Source organism: Vanessa atalanta, chromosome 17 (genome assembly GCF_905147765.1).
Source record: "Vanessa atalanta chromosome 17, ilVanAtal1.2, whole genome shotgun sequence".
Taxonomy (NCBI): Eukaryota; Metazoa; Arthropoda; class Insecta; order Lepidoptera; family Nymphalidae; genus Vanessa; species Vanessa atalanta.
In genome coordinates this window covers 8,214,381-8,228,551 of record NC_061887.1, presented here as the reverse complement: position 1 = coordinate 8,228,551, position 14,171 = coordinate 8,214,381, and the positions used below count along the sequence as shown (strand labels likewise).

Below are 14,171 nucleotides of genomic sequence, written 5' to 3'. Positions count from 1 at the left end.
TACTAGTAGTATCATCATGTATGTATCATCATACATAATATACTACTTAATATGAGTATCGAGGCAAGGGAAATAGTAATAGTTCCAAAACAAGAGGACAAGAGTGACTTTATCTTAAAGATTATAAAAAATCGAAAGATAAATATTAATAAAGAACAGTAAAACAATTTAATGATAATAAGTTTTATTCGCCTTACAGAAGTCGCACATGCACAGTCGGCTAAAAGCTGACATCTTACCTTGAACATCTAGACACGCGGTAGCGTGTCAGCCAAGTTCAAGTAACAGAACTGGCGAGCAGCACCGTGTGTAATTTTACACGAACCATTTGGAGCCACTTTTGACCTCCTCATAACTCAAAAATTATTTGACATAAATGTGTCAAATTTGGCTCATTTATTGAGACTTGCGAGATACATATGTGTTCCAAATTTCATAAACACATCTTAAACGGTTATTTAGATATTAACTTCTGAAAATCGTCATTTTTATCACTGACTGACCTATAGATCAAAACTATAACCTACTTCCAGGTGACCTAGAAAGTTCAAATTTGGCATAAAGGTAGACAATTAGGCCAATATAAAGGAAAAAATCTGAAACTGGTAATTTTTTATCATTTTATTATAATTTTTCATTTTATTGGGTCTATTAGGAACACTTATATAATTATAGTCCCTGTAATAACTGTAATAAAAAAAATGATGTAAGAACCAGCAATCAAAACTTATGGCAGCCGGTCTTAATTTGAGTTATTCTTTATTTGAGTATATTAGTATACAACAAAAAAATAGGTTTCGTGAGACTGTAGTAGAGTATGTATATCGCAACTGGAATGATTTAAGTTTTTACTCTAGCGCTACAAACGGGGATCCTTATTGTTTGGAAGAACAGTATCGAGCAAGCATGCTGATGTCAGCAAAGGACTGGTGAATGGGTCCAATGGAAAAATAGAGAAGGTACATTAGGACGTCCACAACAGCAATAGCGCACGTAAAATAACAATTCAATTTAAACATAATTTAATTTGCGAACTAGAAGACTACATATAAGAACTAGCCAAGACAGACCTTAGGCAACAATATATTATACCAAGTTATAATAAGAAATGATATTTTATGTAGTTATAAATAAATTTCAGAAAGGACTATTTAACTTGGGACCCATTTAGATCTCACTTCTTTTGTCGTTGAAGACAACAACCAAGGTATATATCATAATATTTAACTTGGCTCTCATTTTTACATTTATGTTTTTGATGGGATTATATCCTCTCAGAAAATGTGTTGGTACCATCCGACAACCAAGTCTTGGCCTGTGTGCGCGTCAAATGAAAAAGCGCACACTTCCTCGGCTTCCTGTTACATACCCTACCCATTACACGAAATCACACCCACAGATGTCAAAAAAGCAAGAGGAAATTATTGCATATCAATAAAATCTTGAAGGAAATTTAAGATTATATTTTACCTTATATTAAATAAATTAACCTTGTTTTAAGGTATTCTAACGCCAAGCAGCAATACTTAGTATTATTCCGGTTTGTAGAGTGAGTGAGCCAGTAATTACAGGCACAAGGGACATAACATATCAGTTCCGAAGGTTGGTGGCATTGACGATGTAAGGAATAGATTTTTTCAATCTCTTTAGGCAATGGTTACCACTTATCATCAGGTGGCCCATTTGCGCGTCCAGATACCTATATGTTGATATAAAAAATTTAAATACAGACATATGTACCTCCCCTCAACAGTTACAACACTAAGCAGTCGTGCCAATTGTTTTCACTCATAAAAATATTGAAATAATATTAAACAATTATATTAAAATATTTAGTTAGTCATAATATTAATCTTTAATATTCTAACTTATTATTATTTAAGTTCGCTTAATTTCAAGAATAATTTTAATTATTCTTACATAGACGCTTAACGCACTTGTACTTCATTTACTTACATCATTTACTTGCTAGATATCAATTCGGTTGTTTACGTAACCTTATTGCTTATATTATATACTATAATTAATTATTGATATGGTAATTGATCTTGTGCCCAGACGAGAAAATCATACAAAACTTCCACGTGTCCAAGTGCAAAAATCATTGTATAAAATTACGTGGTATTTCATATTTTCGTTAACTAATTAAACGTTAATGCTTAAGTTATTTTTTTTTTTATAAAACTAAATTATTATAGACTAATAAAAGGAGGTTTTATTCAGAATTCAGTTTTTTATTGTGTTTGTGTTTTTATTTACATTGTTTGTATTACAAAGTCTCATTATAATATTAATAATTAAATGTCGAACAGTAATTCTTAAATAATATAAATAAAGATTTGAATTACTTCTGATAGTAATGTCGAAGTATGTTTAAGGTAATTTATGGACACTAATTTAGTTGAGGATGTCAGGGAGGAGAACGACGGGTTCAGGGATAATGGGAGCAACGATAACGGGCTCAGTAACTGTGGGCTTGTCAACGACGATCACTGTTTCAGGCTCGGGCACGGGAACAGGAGCAACGATGACGGGCTCAGTAACTGTGGGCTTGTCAACGACGATCACTGGTTCGGGCTCAGGCACGGGAGCAGGAGCAACGATGACGGGCTCAGTAACTGTGGGCTTGTCAACGACGATCACTGGTTCGGGCGCGGGCACGGGTGCAGGAACAACGATGACGGGGGTGGGTTCTACACCCTCGACGGACACGGGATTGCCAGCGCCGTTGGACTCAACGTTAACGATGACTTGTACAAGAGGGGAGGTGATGGGGAACACGGGAGAGGGGACGGGAGCGGGAGCAACGGGAGCGGGCACGGGAACGGGGACAACGGGAGCGGGCACGGGAGCAGGGACAACGGGAGCAGTTTCATCGACGATAGCGGGTCCAACGGCAATATCTTCAAGTCCTGGGCCTACGATGGCAGGTCCAACGGATATCTCTTCAAAGTCTACGATGGCGGGTCCGACGGAAATTTGTTCATATTCTGGGTTAACGATTGCAGGTCCAACAATGATAGGCTGAAGAGGGCCTTCTACTACAACTGGCTTATCGACAACAGTGGGCCTTTCAGCGGGTTTTGGGTTCAGGAGATCTAGGATGCCGCCAATAATGTTAAAAATACGAGGATCACCTCTGGCATTTTCAGCCGTAGCCACAGCAGCTAAGAGTCCGAAGAATATGAGGAATTTCATCTTGTTAATCTGTATAAAGTAAAGTTTTTTTGATTGAATTATTAACTTCAATGAATTATAAACTAATTATATACAAAAAAGTAATGAAAGGTTTCAAATATACTCACGTTTAGTTCTTTAATTCGTTTACAGAAATTTTATGAACAATATGCTTTAACTGTAATTTATATACAAAAATATTATCTGTGGTAATAGAAGTTATCTATAAATTCTTCGAAATTGTTTCATGATTTAAATTTATAGCTCTGATTAAAAGCGGAAGAACCTACAAAAACACGCCATAAAATTGTATATACACAATCAACTTTACTAGATATATAACACTATCTATAATATAACGCTTTGGTGAAAACTTTTGTAACACAAGGGGGTTGAACTAAAACTGAACTGAACGCTATTAACTTTCGCTTGATACAGCAAAGCTGGCCTTGGTCTTTCTTGCTGAGATCCAGGTATCCTCTCCAGCTGATAAAATTTTTCGCTCCTACCCGGGGTAAAAATTGGAACATTCCTTTGTACCACGGGCTGGGGTCTACGTTTACATCAGATATGATATCTGCTCTCGTCACCTCGGCAGCCTTTAAGGGTGGGACCTATCAATTATCTGGCAACGTATAGAATACGATGATCATCCGCGAATCTATGCGTACCAGTATAGGTCGCATAGTTGTAATGCCGAAACAGACCGACTGGTGGAGCATATGATCGTAATTCTTGGCGATTTTACCTGGCTACGGACATGTGCTTCTGAGTTGGCAGCGGTTTTAACGCATCTTTTTCGGCATTCATTTAGAAAAGACATAAACATAAACTCCTGAAAGACTGCTTTGGTGCACCGGACCCCTAAAAATGGGTTGCCGGGTTGGACCCATCCAATTATGTAGCCTGTAGCCAACGCGTCCTTGTTTGGGCTTCCCAGGAAATTAAGCAAATGGATGGAGATCTGTTGTCATCTCTAATCGTACCAACTTTCAATCGAACGGATGGTTAACGAAAGGTCCACCACGGCTCTGTCTTGCTGGATTGCTGGAGCAATAGTAGTATGTACTATGTGGTATTGAGCTATAGCTGTTTAACGTTACAATGTTTTTATCGATGTCTTTAATTAATCGGTATTACCATGGATAGTAAGTAGTGAAGTGATTAACGGAATTAATCCTGGCTGGCTTGGCGCACTAATCGTTTTATACGAGAAGTGCCTCGTCCTTTTTAGGGGCGCCCCCATAGCTTAATGTTAGGGATATAATAATTGACCTGATTGAAATTACCTGATAACAAAATAAAATTTTATACACATCTTCCTAGACTCGTAATAAATTCGATAACTTTAAAGAACATAAATGAAATTTGTGCTTGTTTTTGTACTTGTTAATTTACAAGTCTGGTTCTAAAAGATCCTGAAAATTATCGTCCAATTTCAGTATTGTTACCAGAACTGTCAAAAAATATTCGAAAAGGTTATTTACATGCGACTAAACCAACACACACGAGTAGCAATTCTTATACAAACGACAGTATGGCTTTCGAGAAAAATCTAGTACCTTATCAGCTATAAATTGACCTTGTTACTAAAATAAGCACAATAATAGACAACAAAAACATATGCTTAGGATTATTCATTGACTTGAAAAAAGCATTTGACACGATAAGCCTGACGATATTTCCCACATATTATGATTATACACACAGCTTAAAAAATAAACAGAAAATAAATCTTTATAATCCTAGAACTAAATACGATAATAGAAGCGTTTTATACAACGGGGCAAAATTATATACTAGTTTACCGAATAGTACTTTGTTATACTATATTTAAACATATTTTTTTTATAATTTAAATCTTTTTTTCGTGTACCTGTACTGCCACAGATTCTACCTTTGAAACCAACTTTGTATATAAGTTATTTGTATTGCTCATTGTACAAGTGAACTTTAAGGTTCTTTATGAGTTAAATTAATAAATGTTCTTTAACCTGAATATATCATAATGATAGGGACCTAGTCATGTTTCTCTAAATAAGACAAAATGCAAGCGATAGAAAGTGCAGCTAGAATATCTCTTTTAATTGATTTATCACATACTTTTGTGCTGGTTTAGGTAATCGACCAATACGATTTAGTTATAAGTTTTAGTTTTAAGAAGACCACTGCGTTTATATAATATAAATAAATATGATATATTTATAAGTTATGAATAGTATTACGATGAACAAGTGAGTATACTGCGGTAGAAAATATAACAAATTACATTATGCGTTTGGTTGAATATTATTTTATTATTTTTGAAATTATTACATATTATTATAACAACACTCTGCGTCAGTGACCAGAGGCCTTGCATTAGGCCGCCTGGAGGTTATGCCCTTGAACTTTTATGAGTACCAGTGATTTTGTGCGATGATAATCCAGGGTTTGAATCTTGGGATACAGATTTCGTCAGCAATGACTGATTGACTATTTATTGGACTTTGATCCTTATTTTATTATCCTACTTTATAAACACCGCAGTTATGATCGTAAAACCCACCGTACCCCGGAATAGTTTATTGACTAATTGATAAGTCTACTCGTCGATTTAAATACCAATGTTATTACTATGCTATCCATTAGCCTTCAGTTCTAGTTTATTGATAAGACTCTTAGTCTTTTAAACACCTCAGCTACGGCTGTAATACCTGATGGACTTTAGTTCCAATTGATATATTATTAAATTAAGTATGGGTACACTATAAAATTGTTTGTCTCATGCACGAGGAAGGTTCACCGATCCATAGTTGGAATCTACAGATGATAGCGGGGACAATTCAACCTCTTTTTTATATTTTTCAAAATCAGTTAAACATAAAGATGGGTAGTAACGATATCCTTTAGCTACTCGTAAGAAATGTTAAATGAAATGGGACCGGCATCACAACTCCAATTTTTAGTATTTAATAGATAAAATGGATTAATATGATTCATCTCTAGTCGATTGAACTACCGCGTGTCTAGATCTCTGACGCCCTTTTTTTTTTTTTTTGTTTAACGAGGAGGAAATGCATTTACGCATGCCGCCCGGTTGGGGGTCCGGGACGGGTATGTGGGACTCAACCGGGAACTAATGCCCCGTGCCAGGGCACGCTAGTGCTAATGCCCTGTCCTACCCACTAAAACCATCCTCGGGTTTCCACCATGCCGCCGAGTGGTGAGGCCACGGGATCGCCAAGGGCATGCAACCGCGACCCCACCAGCGGCAGCCGCCCTAAGGCGGCTGAATATTCATGGAAAGCGCGCCTAGTGCGCGCCTTCCCCCTCATCCTCCACGTAAGAATGTAGCGAACTCCCCCGAGTTCGCCACTGGAGGCTGGGCGTCAACGAAGCTGACGCCCTGCGGCGGATAAGATGGTAGGCTCCTCCGCTGACCGCCGGTGTAAAACACCTGGGAGGCTCGAGTAGCGAGCCCTCCCACTCCCTCCTAGCCAACGAGGCCACTCACATGGTCCGCCCTGAAGATCTCTGACGCCCTAAAATAACACGGTTATTACATAAAATCAACATTATATGGATCCTTATCAACTAGACGAAATTACGAGTCAATCCGATATTTAAATACTAAAAATATAAACTCAAATTATGTTTTAACTAAGATAAGCAGGGAACAGTTATAATGAGTTTATTTGTATATGGGCGCGCGTTGCTTGTCTTAGTATCGACCCATCGATGATATAATGTTCAAGGTAAGATGTCATTTAATTGTTATTGTCATGTGCGACTACTCTTTTTATATGCAATACAAATAGTTTTAAGAAAGAAAAATAACTATCATTTATATCGTTGAACAATATTTGCTATTTGGGACTTGTTAATAAAAAATGTAAGTGTACTGTTTAATATATTTATTTGGAAGTTTAGTCATTTTAAAGCAATCTTAAATTAAAAATATTTAATTTATCATATCACGGAGCATAACACGGAGATGTTTCCTAGTACATATTATCTTAGTTGAGAATGTCAGGAAGAGTAATGACGGGTTCGGGGATGACCACAGGGGCAACAATAACGGGTTCGGGAGCCACAGGCTTCTCTTCGACGATCACGGGGGTGGGCTCGATCTCGGGCTTCTCTTCAACGATCACGGGAGTGGGCGCGACCTCGGGCATACCTTCGACAACGACGGGATTGCCAGAACCAGGCTTGACATTGATGATGATTTGGACAAGAGGGGAGTTGTTGATTTCAGGAATCACGGGAGCGGGTACGACCTCTTCGACGATAGCAGGTCCGACTGAGATGGATTCGTAGTCACCCTCAACGATGGCAGGTCCGACATCGATAGGTTCGGGCTTAGTTAGACCGAGAACTTCGTTCAACATTTGTTCTAAAAGAGCGGCGGTGGCAGGGTCTGTGCTGGGGTGGTTGATTGCATCCATAATCTGTTGGATTTCAGCTGCTTCATCATTGACCACGATGGGGCTGATGACGTTGGCGGTGGCCGCAGCGACGCACAGAGCAAATACAACGAAGAATTTCATATTGATCTGAAATTAAAAATGAACTTTAATTCTGTAACTCTTTTAACGCGTTCGTAAACACGAAGGGAGATTTATGATTATAATATAATGTAATAGTAAAGAAACTGGAACCTGGAACGTTAACTTACTTGTTAGTTTCGAATAAAACTTATCATCAGTAAATTGTGTTACTGTTTTTATATTAATATTTATCTTTCAATTTGTTATAATCTTAAAGATAAACGCACTCTTATCCTCTTGTTTTGGAACTATTACTAATTCCCTTGCCTCAATACTCATATTAAGCAGTATATCTAAGATAAAATAAGCCGCTTAAATTGTAAGGAAGACTTTTTTTTACCGTTGAATTTTCTGCTTTCTTCATGCAGAAATTTTGTAACGTACCTTTAATTTTGAGGAATATTTAACTCTTGAACATTAGTGAAAGCAAAATATGATCTTCTTATTAGAAAAGGAGACTTTAACCCAGCTATGATACAAGCTGATATTTTAAGTTTAAACCTATATACAAATGTTACAAAATCATCTAAATTAAAGAAACAAGATGAAATATGTAATTATTTACTATATATGTACACCAACGATATTTCGATCACAATGCCCATCCGTTAAAAGGGGTGGGGTGAAGGTACCGTATGAACTTTTCAAAAGAAAGATTTTGTAAAATCAAATTTTTGTCTTCATTTATTTTTTTAAATAGATTTTATGATAATGTTTTAACGTTAACGGTATAAATATTTTATTTCTTATTGTAGTGTATAGGCAAAGGATGTGGTTAGGCAACGAATAAAATTTTGAAACAACATTATTAAAATAAATAGTTTTAGGATTTGTTAGAATTTGTTTGGTAAACCTTAAAATATTTTGAAACACCCGTAATGAAATTCTGGATTATAACCTTAAACAGTAATCCATATTAGAGATGAGATTATGAACGGATATTCGAGCAGCGAATACCATCCAATTTAGCTAAGGGATCCAAAATCCCATTAAGACAAATAATTAACACATTCCAAAATCTGCTCAAAAAAAAAAAATTGAAATCCGAAAAGAAAATTGTGATGCTGCCTGGTAATATAAATATGCAGGCACAAAAAAGATACATGTATCAATAAAAAAAAAAAAAAACAAAAAAAAATGTTTAAAACTATTCCAACAATATTCAGTGTAAGCCGTAGGTTTAGTTTTCAAAGCGAATAACTTTATATATTCGGGTTCTTCTAACACAGACAATATTTGCTTAATAAACCTCGATAACAAATATCGTTGTATCAAACCGAAAGACATTGGTATACACATTCAATATATTTTATTTGGAACATATATATTTACATCGATAGTGGCTTATTTATACATCTCAATTCACAGATATCACTTGTTTTTCTTTCAAGTCTCTTTAAAGTATTAATAATATTAATAAAATATTGTGTTATATTTCCGCAAATACACAATACACAATTTATCAATTACGCAAAACATTTTTTACAACACCTTTATTTTACTATAAACATTTTCACAGCGTAGGTTTACTTTTTTATGCTTATTTAGATCCAGATAGGTTTAAGATGTTCATTCGGAAATACTAATACCATATTCAGCCAGTCTTATAAATAATAGAATGTCAAAATCAAAATAAATCAAAATGAAAATGTACTTTATGCTTAACTTAGTTACAAGTAGACTTTCACAAGCACTTTTGAATCGTCATTTAAGAAATTATATTATGTGAAGCTACCACATGTTCAGAATGCAGATTCTACTGAGAACAACCGGCAAGAAACTCAGTAGTTACTGTTTTTCAACATTTAAAAATACAAAGATATGTTAGTTAAATACAATTATATACCTATGCATATAATATATCCTGCCTGGAAGTCAAAAAGTATTAGCTCCACGCTTTTTTATCATCTATATAATCTCGTATTGAAGAATATCCCTTCTCATTCTTCATTGGAAACAATGCATTTTTTTACAAATGATTTGAATTTATGAATCGGCAAAGTTATATAAAATTTACTTAATGTAAAAGTTACATAAAATATTTGCCGAATTTTATTATAGAAACGAATACCTTGCCCCAAGAAGTTTATTGACTTTGCGGAGTTGGAACCTTGGCGTTATAATCTTATATCACTGATTCAATCAAAGTGATCAATGTTACTGTTAATTTACATAATATTGTTGTAAATATATTGTGACGTATTGGATTGTGTTCCTACGTTAAACGTCCCGAAGGGCTAAGTATGGCACTTATATATAATATTTACTTTTTACTTGAATCAACGTAGTTTTCATTTTTGTTTAAGTCAAATAAAATCAAAATATTATTTACTTATTTTTTATTCGACTAAAATCGCGTAAGCACTTTTAAAGACGTCATTTAATAATGTTAATTTGATATTAAGGTGAAACTGGTACGGAATGTAGATTCTAACAAGAAAAATCGGCAAGAAACACAGTATGAAAAAAATATATATACTTAGTTATAATCATTAATACATATACTATATACTTAAGTACTCTGTATGAACATCAACGAATATGTTTATTTTCGTTATCCGAGTTCCATTATTATTTATATTTCCTATAAAGTATAATAATCCTTATTTGTTAAAAAAAATAACATGATTTTTAAATTTAGCTAAAGGCAAAAATGTTAATTGTCTGTTAAAATTATTATAGAATCCAATACTCTGCCCCAGGAAGTACATATGTACTGACTTTGTAATGTCGAAAGCGTGATGTTACGCCGATCTTTGCCACGGTTTCTATCAAAATCATGAATGTTTTTGTAAAAACATTGACGCTACCGTAAAAAAAGATTGTATTTTGTTTATTTGTCAAAGAGAAGGTAAGGAACCTTAAAAATATATATGTTAAAAATAAACTCTTTTTTACTCAAAAGTTCGCACTGACTTGTGTACGATATTCCCTTGAATATAATTGGTTTATTAGTAATTGGAGATATTACAATAATATAAACAATAGGATAATATGTGAATTAACTGAGTTATGGGTCATCCTAAAGATAATCGTTTCTTAGTTTCCAAGGTTGGTAATGCATTGGTGATGTAAGGTAAGGAGTGGTTAATATTTCTTACAGCACCATTGTCTATGGGCGATGAACACTTACCATCGGGTAGCCCATGTGTCTCGTCTGCCAACCTATATCATAAAATAAATAATAAATAAAAAATCCTATTTTAAGATTACTAATAGTCTTAATCACTAGTTTTTGTAGATTGAATAACGTTCTTATGTCTATGATATACTATTTTTTATCTCCATTTTTATTATCAAAGATAGTTCCAATATAGTTAAAACCATTATTTGTTAATAGACTTATCATAGTGGTTATACATTGTTTAAATTCCTAACTATAAGTACGAGTACATTGTTGATATAATGTTTAATTATACGAATTACTTCATTCATTATCGTGAGATCATTCGCTATCAAACTCATTCTGTATTTTTATTAGAGCTATATCTGTGTCGCTATCGGCAGATATGAGGTATCATCAACAAATTGGTAAATGTAGCATTATTTAGTAATATGGTTTAGTCCCACGAGACCCACATACTACAGATGGAGGAAACACGTAATGCGCTTCACTAGCGAGAAAAAAAACTGAATACATCCCTGTTTTCAGTTTTTTTTCCGGTACGGAACCTCGTGCAGAACCGCTAGTTACAAGGAAATTGGTACTTAAAGCCTGTGCCTATATTGATTTAGAAAACCAGGCGCCTCACGTTAGAGATCGTTTGGGATCGCAACTGAACCATCCAAATATATTTAGGGGGAGAGCGTATTTCGCTAGCACTTTCTTGCACCCGAGCGTTTGTCGATCTTAAGGGATATTGTTTTTAAATAAACTTTTCAGGTAACTCTCATACTATTGCAGTATCCAGTTTTAGTTATCCCCTTATAACTAAAGCTGAACTATAATCTACCATCAAAACCACAATGGAAGGCGTTAACAAGGTATACATGTACTTATAATCTGTGGTCTTATCTCCATTATGCATTGGTTTAACTAACACTATTTTAAAATCGTTAGGATAAGCGCCTGTAATAAAACCTTGGTTAATTAGTTTAAGTATAGTAAAAGCTATATAATCTTGTGAATTTGATGTTAACTGTTTTAATACTTTATTTAAGCGCTATATTAGGCATTAGACGTTACTCTTCGAACAAGAATTTTTTTCCTAGATATCAATGCAATTTTTGGAGATACAGATATTTTAGAGTTCGAGTTTAATTATCGTTTGGAGAAGTGATTATTAAATAACTAGTGGGTCTCCCGCGAAACTTCGGGTTTATTCAAAAGATTTTTTAGGAAGCTCGAAACCTATGATAAGTTTTTTTTTATTTCATTTGATTGTAAAATGCAAGTCACTCATTTACATTTGGCGCCAACATGATGAAACCTCTTTTAAATGATTCAGTGATTGTGAGAGTGATTTATTAACGAATCGATTTTGATGACTATTGTGAAATTATCCGTGTAATTGAAAACTTTGTTTAATTGAAAACTTACAGAATTTGTGGTTCGTTGAATGAATAATCCTGATATTGCCAATAAAATGTCTATATATTATACATTGGTTCAGTTAGAATGTTTGATTTAATGTGTGCTTTTGTAAAAAATAAAAATGTGTTTATCATTAACTTATTATTTTAAGGGTGTTTTTATTTGATAAATTAAAAAAAATATATAATTATTATGCGTTAATTTATTTTGTCAAATCGATAATTAGTAATTGCTTACTTAGTTGAGGATGCCAGGGAGAGTAATGACAGGTTCGGGGATGATCACGGGAGCAACAATAACGGGTTCGGGAGCCACAGGCTTCTCCTCGACGATCACGGGGGTGGGCTCAATCTCGGGTTTCTCTTCGACGATCACGGGGGTGGGCTCAATCTCGGGTTTCTCTTCGACGATCACGGGGGTGGGCTCGACCTCAGGAAGACCTTCAACAACTACGGGATTGCCAGAACCAGGCTTGATGTTAATGATGATTTGGACGAGAGGAGAGCTCTCGGGGGAGGACACGATTTGATCGACGATGGCAGGTCCAACAGAGATGGATTCGTAGTCACCGTCAACGATGGCAGGTCCGACATCGATAGGTTCGGGCTTATTTCCGAGTACGTCAACGAGCAATTGTTCGAGAGCAGCGGCGGTGGCGGGGTCAGTGTTGGGGTCGTTGATGATGTCTAAGATCTGTTGAATTTCAGCAGCCTCTTGAGCCACCAGGTCAGGTATTTCGAAGAGGGCAGAAGCCGTGGCGGCGCATAAAGCGAAGACAATTAAGAATTTCATATTTATTGATCTGAAAAAATAAAAAGAAAATATTTAAATCAAAGAAAATATATAAGTAATAACATTTTCTGGTATGTATACTTACTTGTTAGCGCCAAATAACACTTGACAAACTTTTGTATTGTATTGCTTTTTATATTAAAAATTATCTTTCTGTTCATGCAATCTTTATGATATAAACTCTTAAAGAATAAATGGCATTAAGTAATATATCCGATTATTTAATATATTACTAATTTCCTTTTATATAATTTGTTTAAGGAATCGGTAGGCAGACGGGCAGATTTGTAAGAGAAAAAAAAATTGCCAGAACAAATGATTTTAAGCTAACTTTCTCTTGGGCTAAAGCTTTTGGACCTATATGACGAAGCAAGGGACCTGATGCCATTGATCTGATTGGGTAATACCAGTAAGGAAGAAACTCACTCTCCTGATTTTTTGGGTGGACTTTTCTTTTCTTTTTTTTATTATATCGGTAGGCGGTCGAGCAAATGGGCCACCTGATGTTAAGTGGTCACCACCACCCATAGACAATGGCATTGTAAGAAATATTAACCATTCCTTACATCACCAATGCGCCACCAACCTTGGGAACTAAGATGTTACGTCCCTTGTGGCTGTAGTTACACTGGCTCACTCACCCTTCAACCGAAACACAACAGTACTACTACTACTAGTGCTGTTTGGCGGTAGAATATCTGATGAGTGGGTGGTACCTACCCAGACGGGCTTGCACAAAGCCCTACCAACAAGTAAAAATTTAGAATGCATATGTTTTATCTTTCTATCTGATTTAATTATAAGATTTTTTGTTCTTATTTTTATTTAAGCAAAATAACTAATCGTTTCTTAAATATTATAAGATAGCAGACAATTTATATCTTATATCGAAGCACATATAGCTAAACATTGTATAATCTGTCTATTTAAATCTAAAAATAATTGAATTGATATAAATATTATGATTTGATATTATCTTGCTTCCCTCTATTTTGAACGTAAAAACGGTTTTTTTTAGCTAATTCACTGATAAACAGTATACGTAAGTTAATTTTTATTTTCTGTATGAGGCTCCAGTTGATATCTTATTATTGTTTAATTATCTTATATGTTAATAGCGTAACCCAATTTTTGTC

The 14,171-nt window shown here is 34.9% G+C and overlaps 2 protein-coding genes across 2 annotated transcripts; both read right to left on the bottom strand.

Moving 5' to 3' along the window:
- Positions 1-2,377: 2,377 nt before the first annotated feature.
- On the bottom strand, positions 2,378-3,207 carry LOC125070254 (serine/threonine-protein kinase C-like). Its single transcript, XM_047680047.1, has 4 exons — positions 2,944-3,207; positions 2,857-2,901; positions 2,549-2,802; positions 2,378-2,471 (listed from the first exon to the last, which is right to left on the bottom strand). The coding sequence occupies exons 1-4, from the start codon at positions 3,196-3,198 to the stop codon at positions 2,462-2,464; spliced, it is 564 nt and encodes a 187-aa protein (XP_047536003.1). The 5' UTR covers positions 3,199-3,207; the 3' UTR covers positions 2,378-2,461.
- A 3,853-nt stretch (positions 3,208-7,060) lies between these two features.
- On the bottom strand, positions 7,061-13,142 carry LOC125070655 (cytadherence high molecular weight protein 3-like). The gene is made up of 3 exons (XM_047680603.1): positions 13,121-13,142; positions 12,484-13,045; positions 7,061-7,715 (listed from the first exon to the last, which is right to left on the bottom strand). The coding sequence occupies exons 2-3, from the start codon at positions 13,033-13,035 to the stop codon at positions 7,176-7,178; spliced, it is 1,092 nt and encodes a 363-aa protein (XP_047536559.1). The 5' UTR covers positions 13,036-13,045; positions 13,121-13,142; the 3' UTR covers positions 7,061-7,175.
- Between the last annotated feature and the right edge of the window lie 1,029 nt (positions 13,143-14,171).